This window comes from Tasmannia lanceolata, unplaced genomic scaffold (genome assembly GCF_043159265.1).
Source record: "Tasmannia lanceolata isolate RefF3 unplaced genomic scaffold, GAP_Taslan_0.1 ptg000018l, whole genome shotgun sequence".
Classification (NCBI taxonomy): Eukaryota; Viridiplantae; Streptophyta; class Magnoliopsida; order Canellales; family Winteraceae; genus Tasmannia; species Tasmannia lanceolata.
Window position 1 is genome coordinate 20690059 of NW_027518695.1, and position 27866 is coordinate 20717924.

Sequence of the window (27866 nt, forward strand, 5' to 3'; positions counted from 1 at the left end):
CAAAATAATGTGGGCTCACATTGTTTGGATGATCCAAGCGTTCATTTGATGGGTCCTGACATAGATAGGGTGTGCCCAAAAAATCAGCTCCATCGGATCATCTTAACTCTTCAATCTATGGACGAACCTTCAGCTGAGGGAGCAAACCTTAAACAAATTGAAACTACAGGGGTGTATTTGTCATGTTTTAAACTATAGGGGTGGAAGTGGATGTGTCAGAAACTAGAGAGGGTGTAAATGTAATTATCCCAAAAATGTATTGAGCCTAATAATCAATTTTAGACTCACAATCGATTCTCAAAATCCAAAACAAACGGGGCCTCAGCTTTTTATCACATAACCCTAAATGAGGCTTAATGCATCAAGTGCCAGGATCATCCCATCAAGGTCGGGCCCATGATAATGGGCCATACTTTTTGCGAATGAACTACATCCAAGGACTAAGTAATCAAAGCCCATAACATATTCTTATTGGGTCTGAGGAGCTGACCCAATAAAAAAAGAAGGCCCGAGTCCGGTAAGGCCCGAGTCCGGTAATCAGAAACCTACTTTCGTCATTAACATCAGCTAGGTCAAGCGACCAAAAGTCGGCGCCAACAAACAATCACATCCGCTCATCTCATAAACCAACGGTCCCCAAAGCGTTTCTTTCCCTAATCAACATAGCCGTACGATAAGTATCGAACGATAGAAACAGGTTCTTTAATTCTATAAATATAGCCGTCCCATTCCTCTCCGAACTCGTCAAAATTTAGGGTTTGCTTTGCAATCCTTTGCTTTTAGGGTTAGGGTTAGGGTTTGTCTGTTCTCCCGCTGAAGAGATTAGTTTCTTAGGATTACGGGTTATTTTTCATCTCCCTTCGGTTTTTAGGTTTTTAGCATTGCTTTTCTTCTTTCCTTTCAGCTCTAGGGTTAGGTTTTTAGGACTTCAGCTTTATTTTTAGGGTTTTAGGGTTAATATTTCAGTTAGTAGGGGTTTTTTTTAGGGTTATTAGGGCTTTATTACAGGGATTTGTTTTTTAGGGCTATTAGGGTTTTTTTTAAAGGGTTATGAGGGTTTTTTTTTTTTTTTTTGGGGTTATTAGGGTTTTGTTCCATGTAGATATGTATATATGCCTGTCTTTGAAGATAATGTGACGGGGAAGATTTTCTGGCTGGAAATCTCCTTACCTTGTTGGAGCAAACAAATTGTGTTTGTATATTCCAAAGTAAAACGTCACAGATAAAGCTCTTTGAGCTGATGGTCTTTTTTTGAAGACCACCTCGTTGTAGAGCATTCTCATATTCCATTTGCCTTGAGTAGCAGCGTTGCTGCCATTACCTCTTCGGACTAGCCATGAGACATACATTTTTATTCCTATTTTTCTCTTCACTATTTTTCTTCAGTTAATTAAATTTCATTGGATTCAATCAGTTTCAATTTTCCATTTTCTGTCTTGGGTTTTATATCCTCTTTTGATTCTCTGTGATAGACTTGCATTATCTTTTTTCATTTTATTTCTTCATTGCCATTCTCCCCTTATTTGATCAGGTAATCCCTCATATTTTTTCTTGGTTTTCTTTTAATCCTGTTTGTACAGAGATACTGGATCTACATTTTTTTATCAGCAGCCTAATGTGTTGGCTGGATTCTTTTAGTATTGGTTTCCTTGTAATCCTTTTACTTCGGGCTTTAAATTTGATTGAATTACAATAGATTGCAAATCAGGCTATATGTATCAGTTTTACAGCAAGACCTATCCTTGTTTACCCATGAATTGTCATGGGTATTCATCTAGTCTCTAACATTGTTGGCCTATGATGATATCATATTAAAGAACACCATCTTTCGGGACTGAATGGCTCTTGAAGCCTTGATGTTATTCTGCAATTCTGAGGCCTCTTGTTATCTATTTATGTCTTGATTGTGTATTTTAAAACTTCTGTCATTCTTGTTTTTAATTTGTAAAAGTTAGATAATCTGTTTGAAGTTCCTGTTGTTTTTTGTCCTTGGCAGTCATAGTTAAGCTGCCTCTTGGCTCTTACACAGTTGAAATAACAAATCATGCTTTTCATCTACTACTACAATTTTGTTATTTTTTATTCCCTGTTTTTAGAGTGGTGTTAAATTTCTGTCTTCCCTGTTTGGTAATCTCCTGGTTCGATTGTTGTTATAATCTGTTTCTTAAGATCCTCTTGTGCTTTACCATATAAATTTATTAGTATTAGGCATGATAAGGTAGTTTAGGTAGCTTAGTATGGTTTTTTTGTGTATTTTACTTGTTCTTTTATGTCTTTGTAGCTTAGTATGGTTTTTTTCCATTGTAAGGTTTGCATATAAAATCTTATTTTCCTCCCTTTTGTAATTAGTTTTCTTTTGAATTTGAATTGTATTAGTTCTTATATCTTGAGGTTTGTATTTTGGTGGGGGGTTTTTTTCCATCTTTGCAAGGAGAAGTCCCTTGCCTATTTTTGTGGAGAAGGGTTGGGAGTTGGTTTTGCTTCACTTTTCCTTCAATTTACTGTTATTCTTCCTTTTTTTGTCAAGGAATTCAGGGATTCCAGAATGGTCAAGCGTCTTCTTTCCTAGCTATGACTTTCTGTTTTCAAAATCATCTATGGAGACAGCATTTACTGTTTTTGCTGAATTTTCTTCCAAAGGTGATGGTCTGAATTAAAGTTTGAGTAAGAATCGAGGAGCAAGAGAATCTCCATTCTGGACTGTTCGTGTGCTCTGCTCTTGAACCTGATCCAGCATACATTATCTTTTGTTGCTGGACTGGCAAAGCATTTCACCTTTAAGTGGATTTATCCCATATGATCATAATTCATCTGCTTTAAAAGAAGAAATTTTTGAGAAAATTAGCTTAATGTCTGCTTGTTCATTCATCTTCGGTTTTAGCTGAAGGTTATTACAGACTTTGAATTACAGTTGTTGCTAGTTGAACGCATTATTATCTGGAAGCTCCAGTTATTGGACTTGCTTCATGTTTGGTTGAGAACAGCATATGAATAATTTTGAGTATCAAGTTCTAAAGATCTGATTTGAAGTGTTCTTGGACAATCCTACTTCACATATCAATTTCAAATCGGACAATCCATCACATTGTACACAGTAATGCATGCGGTGCATCAGGTTAGGCACTTGGGGCTAAAGGTTTGAGTAGATGAAGACTGGAGAGTCGAGACACAATGGCAAAATACTGAAAATAATACCAAGTCTGAAAATAATGGCCGTGCATGAATGTGCGCCCAAATTAAAATGGGGTTAACATAATTTTGGCGATCCAAACCAATTATTTGTTGAGCCTTGACATAGCTAGATAGGTCGATAGGGTGTACCCAGAAAATTACTCCATAGGATTAACCTAACAAATTGAAGGGTTAGATTATCCTATGAAGAAGATTTTCTGGGCACACCCTATCAATGTCGGGCTTCATTGGGCCCCATTGTATTTTTGGGCTGCTAACTTGCATGCACGGCAGCCCAAAAGGAGTGCCCTAACGTTAAGGTGCATTGCGAAAGAGATTTTACACATTTTTATAAAGAAATCTAAAAATAGGTGTAGAAGTATTAAATTATTTGTAAAGTTTCACGAACCAAAAAAATTCCGGCAACCAAACGGATTAAGGTAACTCGTTAGCAAAACCCTTCTAATAAAAGAGGCAATTTGCTAGTGAGCCTAAATGGGATTTGCTAGTGACCATACCAAAAGCCATTTCATGGACCGGGTGTTGCATGAGAGAGCTGCCACCTCAGACGAATTAAATGAATAAGACAAACTCTGTTGAAAAGTGAGCCTATGTTACTTGTTAATTTCGGATCCTACTTGGCCATCCAAAATATGTCCATGGATCTCCTTATGTGTTTAGAATCTTAGATCCTATACAGATTCGGATTATAATGGTAATCGGACTGCCTGGGTCCATTTTGACCCCCTCAATGTACAACGAACAAAATAAAGTCAACAAACAGGAGAATGATGAAGACATTAACCCGCAAAATAAACTAAACACCGGAATCTCAACAGAGAAGGCAAAATCGAAGAAACCCATTTCAGAAAGCCTTCAAAACTTATCTTTTACGATCCCCAAAAGCTCCATTTTTCCCAAACCCATTTCAAATCCTTCAAAAGTTCATCTTTTTGGATCCCAAAGAGCTCAATTTTTTGAATCCCTGCCTCTCCACCTCCATTCGCTCTCTGGAACAAAGGGTGAGCTACTTTCTCTCTCTAATTTGACAGCTTGGGTTTATGATAAGCATGAATCGAGATTTTTTTTAATCATTAAAACCCTAGAAATAGATAGATCTTACAGGGAGCATATGATTTTCATTCCAAAGGATCATCTACTTCACAACATGAAAAGATCTTAATTATTCGAACTTTTCTTTTATTTATTCTCTTTTGGAAGCTCTGTGTTGAAATTCTTCTTATAACATGAAATGATCGTGGGATTTCTCGAGATTGGCATCGAGAGTGAGGCTATCGTATCAATTTTGTTGGGATTTAGGCCTTGTTTGTTTTGGATTTTGAGAACCGATTGTGAGTCCAAAATTGATTATCTGACTCAAAATGAAACACAAATTTGGGAAACATTTAGCAACATTATCCCAGTATTAAATGATTGCACATGCACATCCCCATATTTTATGCACTAGAATACTTTGATAGTTATGAATGCAATGGAATGGATTTCCTCGTTATCATTTACCCAAAAATGAACTCAAAACAAGTAAATTTTTTACACACAACTGCAGTCTCCAACAAAGCCAGAGTCCAAGATAAAACATAAAAACAAAAAAGTAGGCAAAAGTAGGCAGTATATAGTAACACTTTCAACATTATATAGACATGGAAACCAATCTGATAATACAAAGTAACCAATCGGGAAATACAAAAAGTGACAATTATAAGGTCCAACAAAGGGGGTTAATGAGAGAGCTTAAAATAAAGGATCAAGATAATTGCCAAGACCAAGGCAACAATGATAGACCCAATGATCCACTTGTTCTTGCTCATCCTTCTTGACATGTCAGTTAAGATTCTCTTACTCTTGCCAATGTTCTCATCTACCCCATGGAGCTGCAAATTAACACAAGTTTAACATTCAATCCACCTGCATCTAACGAGAGAGAGAGAGAGAGAGGGTTGGGTTGTTCAAGATTCGACCAACTTACAGAAATGAAAAGAGAACGATTGATAGATTTATTAGTTTTAGAATTTATCCAAGGAAATAAAGATCAAAGAGAAAAGGGTGCAATTCAAATAATTAGATAAATAAGTAGTAACTGTGTTGCATGGGTACAGAATACAGATGTGTCAAAATCTGATGCGGGTTTCGAGTGTCAAATTCGGCGAAACTCAAAAACGGATTCGTGGATTCAACTAATTTGAATTCTTTTACATATTGAGAATTTTAGTAGGTTAAGTAAATGCAATGTTTTATTTTCACATAAATAACTCATTATTAGATGAATGAAACTCAAAACATGTGATAACTATAAATTTGCCATAGTACTTAGAGAAAAAATAGAGTAAATGAATCTAGAAGTGTGGTAGTGAATCACAAGTATTGGAATCCAACACATGTCCAATAAGGATACTTTATTCAAAACAATCCATGTAATAAAGGTAGCAAGTTGAGTAAAACAGGACAAGACACATCAAACACCCAAGATTTATGACAGTAAGAAACCATAATGTAAAACATTTAAGGCATGGAAATACGCACTGTGTTATGGGCATGCAGGAGAGACTGGCGTTGCTGATGCAAGTCTTGAAGAATAGAGACACCAAGGCCTTCTGTCTCCAGCACGGTTCTTGTACTCTCCTTAATTCTTTCGCTAGACTGGTTCAATCTTTCTGTTGACATTAACAACCTTCCTCTTTGATCAGCAGACACCTGCATCATCCACCGGTACAAAAGTAGTTTTACCAACTGAAGGATGATTATTACCATAAGTACAATGCAGAAAAATCTTGGAGTTTACAGCTAGAAGGATGACAGACCGATGGCTCCAAATATGTTAATAGTGAAGACAAACATAGAGAATTTTTATCCCTTGTAAATGGACAGTAATAAAAGAAAACGAGTATTTGTCAACATTAAAAGAGTAAAATGTACTCCAGTCGGAGAATTATCAAATCAGTGACATTTTGAGCTACAGCTCCTATGGTAGAATCTTTCAGATGAATGGTCCAAATCGAGCATCCACACGTCACTGATTCTAGATTGATAAACCAATATTTTTTCTTTATCCCAGAAGGAAACCAATGACTTTTCCTTTAAATCATAAATTGCACATTTGTACTACTGTATCATGTTCAAGTATTAAAATTGACTTTATAATCAAATAAATGTGGAATTGAATTAAAATAAAGTACATTCCATTGCACCAGCATGGAGAAAGGCAGATCGCACCATCTAACTGGGTCAGTAGAGCAAACACCAAGAAGATCTAGTGCGTTAAGAAACTTGAACTTGCATCAAGCAACCATGAATATCAGCAATGTCATTGTAAATGGAATCAAAGTGTGTACTGTTCTTGAGACCAAGCAGTCCTCAAATCACTTCTAGTTGATGGAGAAACATTTTTGTTAACCCTCACAAAATATATAAAATGACTAAGCATGAAAATGAGGGAAATATGGCCCTGACATACCATCATTGTATCTGCCATTCCTGACTCCAACAATTCGTCTCTTGCAATCTGATTAGCATTAGTTGGCGTGATCCTTTTAACTTCACTTTTTAAATTGTTGAGATCAGATTTGTACTCCCTTAACTTGGCAAGAAGTGTGGCCTTCAAGCTCGGCTGCAAACTTCTAGCCTCAAGATCCATTTTTCGAATCTAGACAAATTCAGGAGAGATTGTAACACATGTGAATATTGGGATGTGAATGTCAACTGCAAATAAAAATTATCATACTATACCAAGGCCTCAGCATCATCAATTCCAGATTTTACTTCTGAGACTTTCTGCTTCTTTTGTTCTGTGAAATTAAATAAAAGAATAATGTTAAGAAAATATTAGAGTATGAAACTAAGGAACAGAGAAATTCTCTTTCTGATCCTTAAAGGTTTTGGTCAGCGGGGGACAAAAATTGCATCAAAATCAAAATACTAAAAGAGGCCTAACAATTGGTTCATGGAGAAGGTATCATCATGCCAAGTCAGCAAATAACTCAATGCATTACATGTGCAATAAAATAGAAAATCAAAATTCTTTAAGATCATATAATTAAAAATATGCCCACCTACAACAACGCACCAAACTAAGAGTGCATTCTCCCACGTGACAGCTGAAGAAGAGCAACTAGACATAGTAGATTGACTTCAAGCATCACTAAGGCTTGTTATATGTATGAGTGGAGGTAGAAACATCTTACAAGGTTTGTCCAATAGGTAAGGATAAACCTTTTAAAAGTAGGTAATTATCATAGTCACTTCAGTGTTACTGGTTGAGAAAGCAACAGAAAAGGAGTGGAGAAAGATAGTTCGAAAAAAAGAAGATAGACAATAGGTAAGAGATGCCATTGAGTGGCTAAGGAAAGAACCGAATGGAAGAAAACAGATATTTGAAGGATGAAAGGAGAAGGGCGACAAACTTGTGAGTAAAACTCCAAGGGTTAGGATTTCACAAGAGAGAATAGTGGAAATTTGGTTAGGATTTCACAAGAGAGAATAGCGGAAATTTCTTTAGGGTTTTGGGCTTTATGATAGAGGGGATTGATGCTATGTGCGCCTATTTTTAAATTCAGGTGCTGAAATGCACCTAACTTATGGCTGGGCCCTTTGTTATGTTAATGTGAGCCTTAACTAATGTGAGGTGCACGTAAGCAGGGAAAAGAGAAGGTGATCGGTTGAAGGAAAAAAAACTTGCAATTTAAGATGGAGAAATGCCAAGGAATTCCATGGATGGAGAAAAGAAAAGAGAAAAATGACGGAGAAAAATATTATATATTTTTTTGATGGGTAAGCTGGGGTTAGGCAGACCCCTACCAGATATATTCCAAAAACAAAGAAAGAATTACACCCGAATGAAGGGAATTCTCAAAGAATCCCGAGTTACAACTTTCAAAAGGGGAGAAGGGAGGGATGAGACTGGAATATCTACCCTTTGCAGGGATATATTCCAAAAATATTATATGAAAGTAGAGAATTAGGATGAAAAGAACAAATAGGATGAAAAAAACATATAAAAAGGTGAAAATAGGGTTGAATAGGCTGAGAAAAAAGAAAGTAAGGTCTCAACGACAATGGGAAGAAAAAGTGAATAGAAAGAAATAGAAAGAGAAGATGTACGTTTGTCGTTGGATCAAATCGTGTCCTTATGTGATCTAGATGTCAGATGCTTTGATACTATGTAAAATCTTGTACAATGATGATGTGAAAACAAAGGCGAAGAAGAGAGAAGAAAGTTCGGGGGAAGAGAGAAGTGGGAAGAAAGTTTAGGGGAAGAGTAGGATGATATTCTCATTCATATGAATAAAAGCTATTGCAATCATAGTTTCAAAACTCCCCCGCATCATCATGGACTCCCCGAGTCGACTCCTTTTTAACTTCGCAGCGTTGTTGTCCGAGTCCGCATTTTGCCCTTGTAGAGATTTACAAGATTTTGGAGGTATAATTTGAATTACAATTAATATGAATTTGAGTTTGATTACGATAAGTCAATCAAAACTACTTTGACTCCTGAATTATGACCGCATCAACCGAGTACCCGACCGCATCGTGCCGAGTCAACTAGGATTTAATTTTTAACCCGCATCCGCATTTTGAAACACTGACTACAATGACTTAGTTATGTACATAAGCAAGTTGCAGGAGTAGCCTTAGTAAAAGCAAATGACCAATTATAACATACGTGTGCAAAAGATCATTTCCTGACTACAAAACCAGAATCAGTCGGTAATGGAAGACGTGTTTATGCTCTCCTATCAAGGTAGCATAATTTCCATTCTACAGGAAATTGATATAAACATACGGTAGGCCAAGTCAAAATTGACAGGTAGATATATCATCTCACTTGCCAACATATAAAGACGTGAAAGAAAAACAACGTTTACAATCTTTACAATTTCGAAGCTAATTTTGAAAAAACAAAGAGTAAAGTCAAGTTAACTGACAAATGACATGGAACGGAACAATGGAAAGACAAAGGGGAACTCACATAATTAAGCTAAGTTACAACAACGATGGGCAGGAAAAAGTGGTATTCTTACCTCCATCAAGAATACTAGCAGATGTACACTTTTTAGACAGATTTGCAGAAAGATCGCAGTATTGGCGCTCATAACTTTCAAATACCTGACTCATCGTGGCCAACAACTCGTACTAGACACAAAAGTATCCTGTATGATAGATAAATGAATATAATTGAATTTCAGTCAAATCATACAAGAAACCCATTTCTAAACAATTAATCATTGAACACCAATTATCTAGAAAAAGTGCCCACACCGTAACCAAGTAGAGTGGCATTATGAATGTATTGAATGATATGATCGTCTGTATTACCCAATTGCAGTTGGGGATTTTTAGAATGCAGAAAAAACATAAAGTGCTACTTAAAAAGGCTCAGAGTCCACCCAATTTGCATTTTGGGTTTACATCCAAATGCACCCAATCCAAAGATGACAAAGGAAAAATTGTTCTCTTTCCAAAGTAAATGCTAAATCAAAGTAAAGAAGAGAACAAATGTAAGGAAGATATCTTCAGTTTAGACTTTAGAGTACTTCTACTCGTCAGTTAAAATAGGTTTTGCTTGTGCAATGTAACAAAATCAAAGCACAGAATCTACACAATGGAAACTAATGAACTTAAAAGATATTGCTCCAAATCGAGGAAAAGAAACTGTTCTCCCCAAATAAAAGCATTTTAAGCTACTTAAATGAAAACATACAAGCATTAGACATGACATTGAGGAGTACCAACAGTTCAATGTATTCTTTCTTTTTTTTCTTTTTTTTTTCTTTTTTTTGAAATGGAAGTTCAATGTAATCTTTGCAGCTAACATTCAAACACCCAATCATCTTCACCACAAGAAACTAAGATTCCCAAGCATGTGGGTTCTTTGCAGAATAGAGGAGAATGCTTATTATCTATGCAACCATAGTGTGATGTAGCAGTGAGAACAGAACTTCCTTCACCAGGGAATTTAAAATTTGTTGGATACTTAAGAGGATTTGTTTGGTATGGCAGAGTGGTCTTTTTGGCATCAAAGAGACAATTTATGGAGACTCAATCAAGTTCTATACTCTGTGGAATGCATACTTAATATTTTAGAATTTCTTTTGTTGCTTCTTTTGGATTCAAAACCTTTTATGGTTACAGCATCCATGTTTTGCCTTGTTTGTGTGGATTCAAAAGGAAAGAAAAATGGTTCAATGTTTCTCAAATTTGTGTTTAATTTTGAGTCAAATCATCAATTTTGAACTCACAATCGGTTCTCAAAATCCAAAACAAAGAAGGCCTAAACCCCAACAAAATTGATACCAAAGCCTCACGCTCGATGCCAATCTCGAGAAATCCCGCGATCTTTTCATGTTAAACGAAGAAATTCAACAGAAAGCTTCCAAAGGAGAATAATTTGAGGAAAATTTCAAATAATTAAGATCTACTAAAGCTCCCAGACGAATAAATAATAAAATAAAGTAAATAGGAAACCCTAGAAATCCACGATCATTGCGAAGGAGATGATCCTTTGGAATGCAAATCATATCCTCCCTGTGAGATCTATAGATTTCTAGGGTTTTACATGATTACAAAAAATCTCGATTCATGCTTATCATAAACCCTAGCTGTCAAATTAGAGAGAGAAAGTAGCTCACCTTTTGTTCCAGAGAGCGAATGAAGGTGGAGAGAAAACAAGTGTGGAGAGAGGAAGGGTTTAGAAAAAATGAGGTTTTGGGATCGAAAAAGATTAACTTTTGAAGGATTTGAAATGGGTTTGGGAAAATATGAGCTTTTGGGGATCGAAAAAGTAAAGTTTTGAAGGCTTTCTGAAATGGGTTTCTTCGATTTTGCCTCCTCTGTTGAGATTCCGGTGTTTAGTTTATTTTGCGGGTTATTGTCTTCCTCATTCTTCTGTTTCTTGTCTTTATTTTGTAAGTTGTACATTGAGGTGGCGTCTTGGGGTCTCAATGGACCCAGGCAGTCCGAACCTGGATAGGATCTAAAACACATAAGGAGATCCATGGGCGCATTTTGGACGCCGGAAGGGGAGCCTGTGAATGAGTTCTATGTGTGTGCTATCTGGTTGGTGTGATGACTTGTGGGTTCATAACAGATGCACTTGGGATCAACTCTATCTTTGGGGCTTTTGTGTTTGGGCTTGTGATACCCAATGGGCCATTGGGTATTTCTTTGATGGAGAAGTTAGAGGACTTTGTGTCTGGCCTTTTGCTGCCTCTCTACTTTGCCATAAGTGGTTTGAGAACAAATGTATATTTGCTTAGCGATTTCTCCACATGGGCTTTTCTGTTACTGGTCATCATCTTGGCATCTGCAGGGAAGGTGGTGGGAACCATGGCTGTTGCATTCTTCTACAAAATGCCTTTCAGGGAAGGCTTCACCCTTGGAATGCTCATGAACACCAAAGGCCTTATTGAAATGATAGTCCTCAACATTGGAAGAGACCAAAAGGTATATAACTTTTCTTTGAGAGTCACGTTCAAAAGTTTGGAAAGGAAAAATATTTCTAAAATTTTCTACTTTTTTTACACACAGACAAAAAGATAACTTGAACTAATCCTATTTAATTTTTTTTTTAGCACGACATTCACTTTATGATGATATCACTCTAAATTAACCATAATCAGATGAATTTCCTTTAAATGATGAAAATAAAATAATTTCCCGTCAAAATATTTTTCTTGAATTTCAGCACAACTATGTTTTGATACATGCGCTCATGTTTTGTCTTTTAGCCTTTAATTGTCATCTAAGTGCTTTTGGGAACCGTAAAAACCCTTTTCCAGCTCTTTAAATATTAAAAGACAAGAAACATGAGCGTCTTGTATCAAAACATGTTTGTGTTGAAATCATTTCGCTTGAATAATTGACTAACCCATCCTTTCTTTCATTATTTGAAGAGCTGTCAAAGATTATTAGTCCCAAAAAAACTCTCAGGAGCCAAATAGAAAAGAAAAGGCAAGCTGAGTTAGTGAAATTATTAAAAATGGTTGTGCTGATATCGTTTCCCTTTATATTTTGTTCATTTATGTATATGTATTTGGGAAAACTGTTTGTGAACTCGAGCTCATATAGCTTATATGAGCTCAAGTGCCACAAACATATAGGTCCCACAATATTTGGGGCATTCATTTGAAAGGCCTTTATATAGATAGGGTGTCTACCCAACCTAATCCATCTAAAAGTGGAGGGAAAAATTGACAGACATTGTTTGTCGACAAATCTGCGCATTTATGTCCTCCACTTTTAGAGGGGTTAGGATGATCCAATGGACTTGAATTTTTGGTACACATTGATTTGGATCACCACAAAAAATGTGGGACCCATGTGTTTGGGAACTCGAGCTCATATAAGCTTATATGAGCTCGAGCTCACGAACAATTTTCCCTATTTATAATGGTTTTTTAGTAATATTTAAAAAGACACTCATGAAAATACATAGGGAAATGATATAGCACTGCAATGTTATGATATTTCCACGGAAGGTTCTTTTAGCATTTAAAGGGCTTGTGAGTGTTTTGGGAACTGTAATAACCTTTTGACAGCCCTTTAAAAAGACAGGAAACTTCCGCGGCAAGTATCAAAACATTGCAGTGCTGAATGCTTATATCATTTCCGAATACATAATATGGGATTTGCTAAAGCCCATCGCAAAAGGCATTTTGCAGATGGTTTGTCGCATGTCAAAGCAGCCACCTCGTAAATGAAGACAAAATATGCTGAAAAGTGAGCCTTGTGGTTGCTCTGACATGCGACATACCATTGGCGAAATGCTTTTTGCAATGGACTCTAGAAAATCACACACAATATTTTGCATCGAACTTGGACGAGTCCTCATTCGCGGTCATGGTGCTCACTGCGGTGATAATGACGGGCATGATTACACAGGTAGTAATGGCGGTCTACCGTCCGACCAAGCACTTCCTCCCTTACAAACACCGAACAATAAAAGGTTTGAAACCCAACACCGAGCTCCGGCTTATGGCGTGCATCCACAGCCCCCGAAACGTTCCCACCATCATCAACCTAGTTGAAGCTTCATACCCATCAAAGAAATCTCCAATTTTTTTATATACCCTTCACTTGGTGGAACTCACCGCCCGAGCGTCGGCCATGGTGATCATCCACAATTCTGGCAAGCCCAGCGGTGACACCGAAGAGAACTCCGACCACATTGCGAACGCATTCCATAACTACGCCGAGCAATCTACGGGTGTTTCGGTGCAGTCCTTAACCGTGGTATTGTGAAACAACCAATTATTCCAAAAGCTTAAGTTGTTAGAGCTGGTGCTATTTAATCATTTATACTTAAACACTTCCCCTCACGTGTTGCCCCTCTATTTTGGGGAGTTGGCCATACACTTGGCACATGTGGCCCCTCTTTTGGGTTTGCCGTATACTTGATTTTTAAGCCATGTGTGGCAACCGGGAATTTTTTCATGATAAATTAGAGTCCCCAATTGGAGAGAAAGAGGTTGGGTGGGTGGGAGGGAGAAGGAGAGAGATTTGAGATGACGGGATTGAGATGATGGTGAGTAAGGGGCTACGAGGGGTAGGGTGGGTGTGAGAAGGAAAGAGATTTGAGACGGCACGATTGCGTTGAGGGTGAGAAGTGGCTCAAAATCAGGAAAAAGATGATCCTATTTTGAGTAGAGGTTTTTTGTTTCCTGAATTCAGCCACTTCTCACCACTTGGAGACACTAGTTTCCTGATTTTTGTTTCCTATTTTTAGCCACTTCACCCGCCCTCCCCCTCTCTCACCAGTCCCCCTCCTGAGACCCTAGTTTATCATGAAAAAAAAAGAATTCATGGTAGTCCAACGTGCTCTTAAATCAAGGAGTTGTTGGGTTTTGATACCATGTGAAACAACCAATTACTCCAAAAGCTCAAGCTGTTGGTGTTATTTAATCATTTATACTTCAACAGGAATCGCCGTACTCGTCCATGTACGGGGGTGAGTCTGACGGTGCTCCGGTTGGTTGTGGGGGAACACGCGGTGGAGCCGCTGGAGATGATGATGCAAAAATATTGATGGTAATAACGGATTACGAGAAGGAGAAACAGCTTGATGATGATTTTATTAGCGAGTTTCGGGTTAAGAATGTGAATGATGAGTCGGTGGTGTACATGGAGAAGGTGGTGAATGATGGGGAGGAAACAGTGGCAGCGATCAGGTACTGTTACTAAGATCCTGTTCGTTTCGGATTTTGAGAATCGATTTTATGTCCAGAACTGATTGTTGGCCGGACTTAAAATTAAACAAAATTTTGTGTCTAATAATCAGTTTGGGACGGAATATAAAATTCTCAAAATCCAAACCGATTATGCCCTTGTTTTGGATTTTGAAATTGATTTTGAGCCCAAAACTGATTATTGGACTCAAAATTAGACACACTTTTGAGTCCAATAATCCAAGTCCGCGGATCAATTTTCAGCTCAGAATCAATTCTCAAAATCCAAAATGAACACGAGCTAAGTGTTTTAAATTCTTAGAAAATAATTTAAAAAATTACCTTTATTTTGGTTTGGGTCTACTAAAAACTCCCCAAGGATCCATTTCTTTTGACCTAAAATGGCGTAAAACAAATTTTATGCACCAAGACTAAGGCTCTGTTGGTTTTGGATTTTGAGAATTGATTGTGAATCTAAAACTAATTATTGGACTCCAAATTAGATTTATGACAGGTTTGGCAATCATGAATTTTTTTTCATGGAATATTAGTTTACCAAGTGTTGCAAGTGTTGAGAGGGTGGTAGGGAGAGTAGGAGAGGGTGTGAATTGAGATGGGATTAGTCACGAGGAGATGATGTTTTTTTTCCTTCCAGCGCTTCCAATGGAGCCTAAGAAAGCCCATCTCGTGGCGCTGCCATCATCTCTTAGAAGGCCACCTATTCCGGTCAGCCTAAATTCTTCAAACTAGAACCATCAAAGTTCAACTTTAGGAACCGGCTACAAGGAGGCTCCCAAGCCCGTGAGATGATCGGCCTTGTCTTGCTTACATATCTTTCCCATACTCAGCCGAAAAACCATATGCTGAGACAAATAGAAAACTAGGCAGAGCTCTAACCAAGGCAACGGTCAAAGCTAGTACTTTTATGAATAGAAGATGAGGGGTGTTCGATACACCACTAAGCACCTTGGCATTTCAATCTTTCCATAATACCAATATGGTGGTTAAGACTTAAGATATCACGTTTCATGAGATTTTACGTCTTCTGCCCCATGGTACATAGGATTTTACCTCTTCTACAACATGGTACAGAAGACCAGCTTTCCACTACCTCTGAAAGCTTGGCTGGGAACACCAATAACATACCAAATGTGCTTCGGATTTTACTCCACACACACCTGGCTATTTTGTAATGTAGGAATATTGGGGTCAACTATCTCTCCTGCCCCTACACAGTGTACACAAGGGTCTATGATCTACATGTGTCGATTACGTAGATGGTCGTAAAGATCTTGTCTAGAGCCGTCGTCCAAGTACAAGGCACACACCCTCAGAGGAACCAGTATGTTCCACACTTTAGCTGTCATCCAAGTGAAGCTATAGGATTTGATGCAATCAAGTTATAGAATGACTTGACACTGAAAGATCCAAAAGAGCACTGGATCCAAAGGAACGCTAGCAATGGTAACAGCCTTGCTGTCCTCTCTAGCTACCTGTCCAAAAAAAAGTTCCTTTTTAAAGCAATCTTCCATGATATCTCCTCCCCTCTCTCTAGGCAATCATTGACCCAAGCCTCTTGGTCCTCTATTTCATTAAACAAATCTAGGAATACCTCTTTCAACGGGACCTCTCCACACCACGCGTGAACCAAAACTTAATCCTCTCCCCCGAATATGCTCTAAACCCGATACCTTCATTGAATATGTTCCTTTGGTATGGATATCCCTCCACACTGTTAACCCTCCATGTTGGAATTTGTCATCTAATACCCATCTCCGTGGTAGTGCTCCGTAGTTTCCTTCAATTACTTTCACCCATAGACGATGATTTTCTTCCCAAAACCTCCATAGCCACTTGCCTAGGAGTACCACATCTTCTGATGCCAAGCCCGCCTGCCTTGGTTTGCATACCTCCTTCCAACACACAGATGCAATTCTTCTTCTTATCATTTGCTCCCTCCAAAGGAATCTTCTTTGAATTTTTTCTATCTTGTTTATGATCACGACACTCACTGGGCATTTGAATACGGATAGTTGACAAATTGAGATATTTACAAGGATTGCCTTAATTAGTGTTATCATCCCTCCTAAAGAAACTAAATTTCGCTCCCACGTAATCAATCTTCTTTCCACCCTTTCCACTATTTGGTTCCACTGATTTTTTGATGGTCGTCCTCCTCCCAGAAGAAGGTGAAAGTAAGATGTCGGACAGAACAAAAAATGGGAAAAAAAAGGAGATGTGTTTAGTGGCTAAAAATTAGGGAAAAGAAAAACTCTATTTTGAGTGGTCTTTCTTTTCCTGTTTTTCCCACCCCTTGATAAACTAATATTTCATGGAAAGAACTTTCATGGTTGCCAAACATGGACTTAATTTCGAATCCAATGATCAGTTTTGGACTCGCAATCAGTTCGCAAAGTCCAAAACAAACAAGCCCTAAGGCCAATTTGGTACTCTATCTTCAAAAGGCAATATTACAGTATGTCTCTAAACTATAATTTGAGAAAAAAAAAAAATTACCCTCATTTTTGTTTGGTTTTTCTAAAGACTTGACTTTGCATTGCAGCATGCCTATTAGCTGTGATTCAGGGTTGACGTATTAATTGATTCACATCCATTTTTGTTTTTCCAACAGGTGTATGGACAGTATCAATGATCTTTATATTGTGGGGAGGGGGCAGGGGACGGTGTCGCCATTGACAACTGGGATGACAGACTGGAGTGAGTGCCCGGAGCTCGGGGCGATAGGGGATCTGTTGGCGTCCTCAGATTTCTCTGCAACAGTGTCAGTGCTGGTGATACAACAGTACGTTGGGGCAGTTCCGAATGATGTACTGGGCACGCCTGATAGCCCCTCGCAACAGATAGAGCAGTACCTTAATAACAACAACGCTCGCCGGATGCCGCACAGAGGACAAGGCTCCTACTTTGGCTAGCTCTTTCTCTCTCTCATTTTTGCAAATAGCTTACAATTTTTGGTGTTCAGCAATTTAGAGCTGAAACAATGATCATGGGTGTATGTTTTTGTTTCCCCATAATTTTTCTTTTTCTTTATCAACAGTGATCAGTGTTATTTTCCTTTTGTCTTGCTTTCTAGTATATGTTTTCTTCCTCTTCTTTTTATTTTTGTTTTTAAGTGAATTTAAGTACAATGAACATTAGAAGGTAATCAAATTTCCTTATAAGAGACTTGATCTCGATAATAGAGAACTTCTTGATCTGCATTCCCTTTTTGTTGTGTGTTTTTAGGCTTGTAAAAAGAAAAAAGACAAGTATAATCTTAAAAGAAATGATATATTTAACCAATTTTGTTTGACATTCCTTTAAAATAAGTTTATTCGCAGGAAAGAGGGTGGAAATTTCCCCAGTGTTAATGGCTCCCACATAGACCTTAATGTCCCATTCATAGATAATATTAACTTAAAATAAATTAATCTTAATTGGAGATGGGATATTATTAAGGCCACTTCGGAAGTCATTTAGAATCATACATATTATAGATTTGTCACATTGGCTGATATTTCAAATTATGATTCTAGTAAATCATATCATATTAGTATCAGAAACATTTAAACAAATGGTCAACTAAGATTACAAAATGAAGCCAACATACAGTTTGCAGAATGGGCAAAAACCTTTATTTCCGGCGACGTGAAGGGGACTTCAGAAAATCCTGGTTGCTTGATCGCGAGATTTGATTCTTCAGGAGAAGATACGATGGAAGAAAATATGGAATAATTAATGCCATTCCCAAGCAGAGAATAGCCATGATTCCGACCCACCAAGCTTTGTGTGGGATCCCAAATGATAGTTCATCACAGACTGCACATTGCATACGGAAGAGAATGAGAAATGAATGCAAAAAGAGCATTTCAATATAATTGTGTCACAGAAACAAGTGAAAGGAAATGGAAGGAGATGTTCAAAGAGACAGGATCATCAGTGAAAACAAAAGCAGAGTTCAAGGAAATCGGCAGCATCCAACTTATCAGTTTTTTTATCGGTTTATATTACAACCATATATCGTCTCCGGTAAAAACTGATCAGCATAAAGCAATATCTCAGCCTATAAATTAGATGAGCTACAAATCAGGGTTATTACATAATAGCCTGGCAAATCATACAAGTTCTTGGAGCAGCATATGGAGAACATAAAGGCAAGGTAGTGTGTCAAAATCAAGTAACTACAGTCGCAGTGAAATGAAACCTTCACTAAATTCTACGATCAATCATCTGGTTTGAAATATTCTGCTATTTTTTCAGGACCTTGATCAACAGGTTTGTGGCTTCATCATCAAGCTCAGTACCACTGTTTCCCAAGTTGCTACCAATCCTGCACTATTTTTTTGGGGTGCAGTTTCTGCTGCCATTACTGATGGGGCTCTTACTTATTTTTTGATTCATATGGTTGAGCTCTGTTTGCAGAAATATACTAAAGCAGGGGTAACAGGCAGGGGTCAACTGTGTTTTTTGGGTCAGAGAGCTGGGCTGTAGCAAGGGGTAATGGAAGAGGGGTTTCATAGAAGCATGGAGCGGGTGACGGTGCGGGAGCAGGAGCAAGTGCGGGGAAGCGTGTGGGTCTAGAAGAGTCTAAGGTTGGGAGTGTCGTGGGAGCGTTAATGTAATATTTTTAGGGAAATGATTTTAGAACAAACATGTTTTGAAACATGCGCTCATGTATCTTGTCTTTTAGTATTTCATTGTCTCATAAGTGTTTTTTGGGAAACATAATAACCCTTTTACAACTTTTTAAATACTAAAACACAAGATACATGAGCGCATGCATCAAAACTTGTTTGTGCTGAAATCATTTCCCTATTTTTTATCATCAACTCAACTCAACTCAACAAAGCCTTTGTCCCAAACTAGTTGGGGTCGGCTAAAATGAATCCTTTCAAAAAAAAATTTATCATGTCGTTCAAAATTCAAGTACATAAAAAATAATAATTTTTAACTACCTTCATATAAATCTTTCAAAATTTAAGTATATCAAAAGTAGTAATTTCTAACCCTCTTCATTTTCATTCCGTCTTTCCCCATGCCTTTTGAAGATTTGCCTCTATGCTTGCTCCAATGAAGTACTTTTAACAGTTAGAGGAGTTTGATGCAAGTAAGTTGGTAAGGGGGTTACTAATGGAGTAATAGAAGTGGATTGGGAGCGCCATGGGACCGGTTTCCATCTCTTCAGGACCGCGCTCCCGGGAAGCTCCTTCCTAAGGAGAGCCGAATCGACGTTCCAAGTCAGGAGCGGCACCCCGAGGGAAGATTCCTGCTTCTATTTGCACTGTATGATTGTTGCGTTGGTGAGACGCCTTGTCCCCTTGAATGTAACCTAATTACTGCTTAATAAAGTCATTATCTTTCAAAAAAGAAAGAAAAAATCTACCATCAAGCAACAACAATCTAGATATCTAAGTGAAAGCTTCTAAATATAACCATATTACCATGTATAATAAACTATTGTTGCTAGTGAATTCAGTTAGTCTCGTCCTGTGTCAAAAATATCGTTCTCGGGAATTTCTCGGCAAGGGAAAATGTTGGGATAGATTAATGATTTTTCATTTTTTTTCGGGTTTATATCGGGGAAAAAATGATAAAATAATTTTTTTATAAATTTATAAATTAAGAAAAAAAATATAAAATATAAAATATTATAAAAATATTATGATATTATGGTGATATTATCACGGTAAATGAAAATACCGTTGTATTTTTTAAATTCTCGGAATTATTTTGAGATTTTGTCGTTTTATCAAAATGCCGCGATAAAATCGCTTTATTTTGAAACGGAAGTGATGTATCCGCCCCTTTTGATTACTTGGGAGTTGGGACACCCAGCAGCAATGTATCAATTACTGCAGAGGGGCTGATGTACTTCATGTCAGAAGGACTCAATGAGGCTGATTGCCATGTACAATGGCCCTGGGTGTCCCATGTAATCAAAAGGGGCGGATATATCACTTCCCATTTTGAAAATATCAGAGATATTCGTGACATAGGTTTAGTTAGCGTGTTACGTCATTGACAATAACTGTTACTCATGCATGAAAAAGAATAAAAACCCCTTTCACACTGTATTTCCACTTTCACTTATTCATCTTCATGACGGCCTAAATATGTGGGGTTATGTGCAAGTAGAGCATATATGTGTTCTTATGCAGAAGACCCACTTGCAGATGCTGAACCACTAGTAATAAATAATTGCGGCTTACCAATATTGAATATGACAAACTCTCTTTCACGTACGGGCTTTGCAACAATCCCAGCAGGCTCCACAGTTACGAGAACATACATCTCACTGTGATCAGAGTGCTGCAAGAAGATTATTAAGAACAAGGCAAGAAAATCTTGCTAAATATAACAAAATATATAAATTGGACATGAATACTAACCAGGTCAAGACTATCAGCCTTGAAAATCAATTTATCGGTATTGAGCAATCTGCGATTCATGTTCAACCAAAGTTCGGATCTGTCTCGCTTCAGTTGAATTGAAAAGCTAACTGGTATCTATTGTTCGATAGCCTTGAGTAAGCTTTCATAAAGAAAATATGAGGGAAAAAAAAAAAGAATGATCGAATAAAAAAATGATACATACGGAAGCTGGATATGATATCTTCACTTCATACCACGTGGATGCTTTGAATCCATGTAGTTGATAAAGGCGACGACCCATTTGTAATGGGAAAGTTTCCTTCCATAGCTCCTCCCCAACATTCAGTACTTTGACATTGATACTGTGACATCATTAAGTAGAAAACATCTTTCTAATTACCAGTACAAAATAATACACAATAAGCACTTACTAGAGATACACAATAAGCACTTGCACAATAAGTACTAATAAATGCTACAGATTTTTGAGTTAAGAAACTAACAGATTTTCATGAGTGAGAGAGAGGCAGGAGAGAACAAGACCATGAAGGTAGAGCAGGATACACACATAATATGCCAATTCAGAAGCCATTGTAATAAGACTGAAATGATTACTGAAACATATGCTGTCCGTCTTGGTCTTTCAAACTCCACATTACATAAGCCATCATGTGATCGATTTAAATGGTTGTGCACCACAAAGAAGAGCGGATAATCGTGGCAGGGTTCTTTAAAATAGGTACATTTCAAGACAATAGGCACCTGGCCGTTGAGATCCAAGAGAAGATGAAGTCACGGCAAACCAAGTACCCAAACAAAGCATCAGTATAAGAAAAGCTGAAGTTGCAAGCCTGAATTTAAGACAAATGGAATAAAGATGAGAACTTAAAAGTCATGGTACTATGTAGATCACAGAAGAAAATTAATAAAATATCATGCAAAAATGTAAAAATTGAAATTTGCAGAGCTCTAATTATCATGATAGCTGTCTTACATATAAATGCTTTTCAAAACTATAACACAGCAATGGAATAGATGTATGGTGTCATAGTTTTCCATGTGTTTACTTCCCACCAAATACTTGATGTGGAATGTCAAGTTTCATCAGAGAAATCTCTATAAAATGCTAATTCGGACAGTGGGAGCTGTGACTGGCACTGCAAGAAGAATTTGCTCAATGTTGTTCTTCTATTCAACATGAACTATTAACCAGTTATGTTCGACCCATTTTCAGCCCACTGATATCGATACGTAGGATCATTAGGTTAGCTGAGATTCTTACCCACGGGCGGCCCCATGTGGGACACACCACTTGATCCATCACTATGCACATGAAAAGCACAATTTCTGGAGGTCGCGCAAGCCACCAAACCAATCCTCAAACAATAATACATGTTTCTCAATAAACTATGGGTTAGTGAACTAGTTCTAATAATTGAAATCAACTAGAATTGCTACTGTACTGCAGTCAATGCTACGGCAATACAGACTCTCTTGGTTTCGAGAGCATTTCACCACTTTTTGGCAACTTGGCGACTACTCAAGTGAATTGATTTCGAGAGCATTTTACCACTTTTTGGCAACTTTCAACCTGATTCACCTCCTATGTGTCCTTTATGCCCAATATTCTAAAGAACACTTCCCTCCCCCAACCTTGCCGAATTTGTTGGCACAGGGTGACAGTTTGGAGGGATATAAAAGCACGAAGCGGGGTGGGGAAGAGTCTAAGTTTGGGAGCACCATGGGAGCATGTATGCAATATTTTCTTTATATATCTTTCAAAATTCAAGTACATCAAAAAATAATAGTTTCTAACCATTTTCATACGTATCTTTCAAAATTTAAGTACATCTAAAAGCTAATTTCTAATCATCTTCACCATCTTCATTTGTGTGCACTCGTTCCTCGTGCCTTCTGAAGATGCACAAGCCTTTGTGCTTGCTGTAATGAAATACTTTGAAGAGTTGGAGGAGTTTGATGTAGGGAAGTTGATGATGGTGGGACTTATAGAGTAAAAGAAATAGGCTGGGAGCATCATTACAGCGGTTCTCGTCTCTCTGGGGTCGCGCTCCCTGGAAGCTCCTTCTTAAGGAGCGCCAAATCGAGGTTCCGAGATAGAAGCGGCACCCCGAGAGAAGGTTCATGCTTCTAAGGATATAATAAGACAAAGACAAAAAAAATTCTGAAGGGATTCGGTTAAGAGTGTATTCAGGGGATCAAATAAGGTTCTGGCTCGACAAGTAGTGTGATCAGTCATCTTTGAAGGAGCTTTTTCTTGACTTATTAGTAGTGGCAGAGAACAAGGAGACTTTAGTGAAAGAATGCTTTGAGTGGAGGCGGCAGAGTCTCATGAAAGATGAACTTCAGAAGAAATTTCTTTGATAAAGAGGTACATAGGGATGGCCAAGTTGATTGAGATGCTAGAAGGGTGCCAAATCAAGAGGACAGCAAGGATAGAGAGCTTGGATCTAGAATTCTTCTAGGGAGTTCACTGTAAAATCATTCTATCATCGGCTTGTGCCTAGCCCTGTGCCTTCACGAGTAGCCAAAGTGTGGGCATTCCAGGCGTCACACATGATATGTGCATTCATTTGGACCACTTTCCTTGACAGGATACAGACGGTGGATCACCTGCGTGACCAGCATATGCCAATTATAGACCACTGTGCCTTTTGCATTGAGGTCGGGGAGAGGGTAGATCACAGGTTCATACATTGTAAAGTGGCCAGGGAGATGTAAAATAGAATCTTGGGTAGATTTAGTATGTCTTGGGTGTTCCCATCCAAGCTCATTGACCTCTTGAACTATTGGCCGTTGGTACCCTGAAGAAAAAAAGGAAAGATGATGTGGAATGTATCATTGCTAGCAACAACATGGGTATATTGGAAAGAGAGGAATGCTCGAATATTTAGAGGTTCCGTGAAGATTGCCTACTTCCTACTCTTGAAAGTGACCCCCCTAACTATCTCATGGGTGAAGACCATTCCATGCTTCAAGTTTGTGTCTGCATTCGATCTATGGAACGGGTGGAAGGAGATTTGCTTTAGTTCAGAGCAGGGGAGCTTGATATCGTAGGAATGGAAGCCACTTGCCTCGGGTTGCATAAGGCTCAACTTCGATGGTTCTAGTTGGGGAAACCCGGATCTCAGAGACGAGACAGGTCAATGAGATGGGCATTCTTAGGACCCATAGGGATCATTGATTCCATTGAAATGGAGGTTAGAGAGCACCGCATTAGGGCATCATTCTTCTGAAGAGAGTATGTTTGGCTCAATGGAGAATTGTCCCCTTTTTTGACACGATCAATGATCGAGTGGGGGACTCAAGTATTCATTCAACCATGTCAGGAGGTCAGTCAATGGTGGTGCTGATAGGGTAGCCAATGAGGGGGTATCCAAGGAGAGTTTGGAGCTGTTTGATTTCATCTTTGATTGTTCTCTTCGGTTGCATCGACCACCTCGTTCGCGGGGTTTTTTTTTTTCCCCTTCCTTAATATTATAGCTTGCTACCATTCAAAAAAAAACATTGGGAAAAAGCATTTGAACATGATCATAATGCATAATCAAAAAAAGTAAGGAAGATGAAAACAAAAGTAACATAATTGTTAATAATCCCCCAAATGAAACGAAAAAGACCCACCATACAACACAATCAAAGGAGGCGGAGAAAAATATTATATATTTTTTTGATGGGTAAGCTGGGGTTAGGCAGGCCCCTACCAAATATATTCCAAAAACAAAGAAAGAATTACACCTGAATGAAGGGAATTCTCAAAGAATCCCGAGTTACAATTTTCAAAAGGGGAGAAGGGAGGGATGAGACCGGAATATCTACCCCTTTGCAGGGATATATTCCAAAAATATTATATGAAAGTAGAGAATTAGGATGCAAAGAACAAAAAGGATGAAAAAAACATATAAAAAGGTGAAAATAGGGTTGAATAGGCTGAGAAAAAAGAAAGTAAGGTCTCAACGACAATGGGAAGAAAAAGTGAAGAGAAAGAAATAGAAAGAGAAGATGTACGTTTGTCGTTGGATCAAATCGTGTCCTTATGTGATCTAGATGTCAGATGCTTTGATACTATGTAAAATCTTGTACAATGATGATGTGAAAACAAAGACGAAAAAGAGAGAAGAAAGTTCCAGGGAAGAGAGAAGTGGGAAGAAAGTTCAGGGGAAGAGTAGGATGATATTCTCATTCATATGAATAAAAGCTATTGCAATCATAGTTTCAAAACTCCCCCGCATCATCATGGACTCCCCGAGTCGACTCCTTTTTAACTTCGCAGCGTTGTTGTCCGAGTCCGCATTTTGCCCTTGTAGAGATTTACAAGATTTTGGAGGTATAATTGGAATTACAATTAATATGAATTTGAGTTTGATTACGATAAGTCAATCAAAACTACTTTGACTCCTGAATTATGACCGCATCAACCGAGTACCCGACCGCATCGTGCCGAGTCAACTAGGATTTAATTTTTGACCCGCATCCACATTTTGAAACACTGATTATAATGACTTAGTTATGTACATAAGCAAGTTGCAGGAGTAGCCATAGTAAAAGCAAATGACCAATTATAACATACGTGTGCAAAAGATCATTTCCTGACTACAAAACCAGAATCAGTCGGTAATGGAAGACGTGTTTATGCTCTCCTATCAAGGTAGCATAATTTCCATTCTACAGGAAATCGATATAAACATACGGTAGGCCAAGTCAAAATTGACAGGTAGATATATCATCTCACTGGCCAACATATAAAGACGTGAAAGAAAAACAACGTTTACAATCTTTACAATTTCGAAGCTAATTTTGAAAAAACAAAGAGTAAAGTCAAGTTAACTGACAAATGACATGGAACGGAACAATGGAAAGACAAAGGGGAACTCACATAATTACGCTAAGTTACAACAACGATGGGCAGGAAAAAGTGGTATTCTTACCTCCATCAAGAATACTAGCAGATGTACACTTTTTAGACAGATTTGCAGAAAGCTCGCAGTATTGGCGCTCATAACTTTCAAATACCTGACTCATCGTGGCCAACAACTCGTACTAGACACAAAAGTATCCTGTATGATAGATAAATGAATATAATTGAATTTCAGTCAAATCATACAAGAAACCCATATCTAAACAATTAATCATTGAACACCAATGATCTAGAAAAAGTGCCCACACCGTAACCAAGTACAGTGGCATTATGAATGTATTGGATTGATATGATTGTCTGTATTACCCAATTGCAGTTGGGGATTTTTAGAATGCAGAAAAAACATAAAGTGCTACTTAAAAAGGCTCAGAGTCCACCCAATTTGCATTTTGGGTTTACATCCAAATGCACCCAATCCAAAGATGACAAAGGAAAAATTGTTCTCTTTCCAAAGTAAATGGTAAATCAAAGTAAAGAAGAGAACAAATGTAAGGAAGATATCTTCAGTTTAGACTTTAGAGTACTTCTACTCGTAAGTTAAAATAGGTTTTGCTTGTCCAATGTAACAAAATCAAAGCACAGAACCTACACAATGGAAACTAATGAACTTAAAAGATATTGCTCCAAATCGAGGAAAAGAAACTGTTCTCCCCAAATAAAAGCATTTTAAGCTACTTAAATGAAAACATACAAGCATTAGACATGACATTGAGGAGTACCAACAGTTCAATGTATTCTTTTTTTCTTTTTCTTTTTTTTTTTCTTTTTTTTGAAATGGAAGTTCAATGTAATCTTTGCAGCTAACATTCAAACACCCAATCATCTTCACCACAAGAAACTAAGATTCCCAAGCATGTGGGTTCTTTGCAGAATAGAGGAGAATGCTTATTATCTATGCAACCATAGTGTGATGTAGCAGTGAGAACAGAACTTCCTTCACCAGGGAATTTAAAATTTGTTGGATACTGAAGAGGATTTGGTTGGTATGGCAGAGTGGTCTTTTTGGCATCAAAGAGACAATTTATGGAGACTCAATCAAGTTCTATACTCTGTGGAATGCATACTTAATATTTTAGAATTTCTTTTCTTGCTTCTTTTGGATTCAAAACCTTTTATGGTTACAGCATCCATGTTTTGTCTTGTTTGTGTGGATTCGAAAGGAAAGAAATATGGTTTAATGTTGCTAAATGTTTCCCAAATTTGTGTTTAATTTTGAGTCAAATCATCAATTTTGAACTCACAATCGGTTCTCAAAATCCAAAACAAACAAGGCCTAAACCCCAACAAAATTGATACCAAAGCCTCACGCTCGATGCCAATCTCGAGAAATCCCGCGATCTTTTCATATTAAACGAAGAAATTCAACAGAAAGCTTCCAAAGGAGAATAATTTGAGGAAAATTTCAAATAATTAAGATCTACTAAAGCTCCCAGACGAATAAATAATAAAATAAAGTAAATAGGAAACCCTAGAAATCCACGATCATTGCGAAGGAGATGATCCTTTGGAATGCAAATCATATCCTCCCTGTGAGATCTATAGATTTCTAGGGTTTTACATGATTACAAAAAATCTCGATTCATGCTTATCATAAACCCTAGCTGTCAAATTAGAGAGAGAAAGTAGCTCACCTTTTGTTCCAGAGAGCGAATGAAGGTGGAGAGAAAACAAGTGTGGAGAGAGAAAGGGTTTAGAAAAAATGAGGTTTTGGTATCGAAAAAGATTAACTTTTGAAGGATTTGAAATGGGTTTGGAAAAATATGAGCTTTTGGGGATCGAAAAAGAAAAGTTTTGAAAGCTTTCTGAAATGGGTTTCTTCGATTTTGCCTCCTCTGTTGAGATTCTGGTGTTCAGTTTATTTTGTTCTTCTGTTTGTTTCTCTTTATTTTGTAAGTTGAACATTGAGGTGGCGTCTTGGGGTCTCAATGGACGCAGGCAGTCAGAACCTGGATAGGATCTAAACACATAAGGAGATCCATGGGCGCATTTTGGATGGCTAAGTAGGATCCGAAATTAACAAGTAACAGAGGCTCACTTTTCAACATATTTTGTCTTATTCATTTAAATTGTCTGAGGTGGCTGCTCTCTCATGCAACACCCGGTCCGCAAAATGGCTTTTGGGATGGTCACTAGCAAATCCCATTTAGGCTCACTTTTCACAGTAATTTGCCTCTTTTATTAGGAGGGTTTTGGATTAAAATAGTCCTTTCCCTA

At 37.8% G+C, this 27866-nt stretch overlaps 2 protein-coding genes and 1 non-coding gene across 10 annotated transcripts; 2 read left to right on the top strand and 1 right to left on the bottom strand.

The window, feature by feature from the left end:
- Positions 1-673: 673 nt before the first annotated feature.
- On the top strand, positions 674-17458 carry LOC143849624 (cation/H(+) antiporter 15-like). Of its 2 annotated transcripts, XM_077358708.1 has the most exons (4): positions 674-11628; positions 13066-13416; positions 14104-14351; positions 16981-17458. In XM_077358708.1, the coding sequence occupies exons 1-4, from the start codon at positions 11251-11253 to the stop codon at positions 17279-17281; spliced, it is 1278 nt and encodes a 425-aa protein (XP_077214823.1). In that variant the 5' UTR covers positions 674-11250; the 3' UTR covers positions 17282-17458. The 2 variants fall into 2 exon arrangements, with proteins under 2 accessions (XP_077214823.1, XP_077214824.1); XM_077358709.1 differs by lacking the exon at positions 13066-13416.
- On the top strand, positions 1792-1881 carry LOC143852150 (small nucleolar RNA SNORD96 family). The gene has a single exon (XR_013236715.1). It is a non-coding gene; the product is annotated as a small nucleolar RNA SNORD96 family (small nucleolar RNA).
- On the bottom strand, positions 4660-27637 carry LOC143849625 (vesicle transport v-SNARE 13-like). Of its 7 annotated transcripts, none has more exons than XM_077358712.1 (7): positions 19356-19649; positions 17981-18167; positions 9207-9335; positions 6916-6974; positions 6644-6832; positions 5713-5883; positions 4660-5063 (listed from the first exon to the last, which is right to left on the bottom strand). In XM_077358712.1, exons 3-7 carry the CDS (start codon positions 9298-9300, stop codon positions 4911-4913), a joined length of 666 nt encoding a protein of 221 aa, XP_077214827.1. In that variant the 5' UTR covers positions 9301-9335; positions 17981-18167; positions 19356-19649; the 3' UTR covers positions 4660-4910. The 7 variants fall into 7 exon arrangements, 6 of the variants coding, with proteins under 6 accessions (XP_077214827.1, XP_077214828.1, XP_077214826.1 ...); XM_077358715.1 differs by lacking the exons at positions 4660-5063; positions 5713-5883; positions 6644-6832; positions 6916-6974; positions 19356-19649 and adding exons at positions 20558-20657; positions 20738-20854; positions 20943-21081; positions 21223-21481; positions 25663-25793; XM_077358714.1 differs by lacking the exons at positions 4660-5063; positions 5713-5883; positions 6644-6832; positions 6916-6974; positions 19356-19649 and adding exons at positions 20558-20657; positions 20738-20854; positions 20943-21081; positions 21223-21570; positions 25663-25793.
- Between the last annotated feature and the right edge of the window lie 229 nt (positions 27638-27866).

Coding starts and splice junctions, on each gene's coding strand:
- LOC143849625 (XM_077358713.1), bottom strand. CDS start 25,756: ATGAGTCAGGTATTTGAAAGTTATGAGCGCCAATACTGCGAGCTTTCT. Junction 6,833..6,915: donor TTGATGATGCTGAGGCCTTG/GTATAGTATGAT, acceptor GAATTTGTCTAG/ATTCGAAAAATGGATCTTGA. Junction 5,064..5,712: donor TCCTGCATGCCCATAACACA/GTGCGTATTTCC, acceptor GTTAATTTGCAG/CTCCATGGGGTAGATGAGAA.
- LOC143849624 (XM_077358708.1), top strand. CDS start 11,251: ATGACTTGTGGGTTCATAACAGATGCACTTGGGATCAACTCTATCTTT. Junction 11,629..13,065: donor ACATTGGAAGAGACCAAAAG/GTATATAACTTT, acceptor ATGATTACACAG/GTAGTAATGGCGGTCTACCG. Junction 14,352..16,980: donor GAAACAGTGGCAGCGATCAG/GTACTGTTACTA, acceptor TTTTTCCAACAG/GTGTATGGACAGTATCAATG.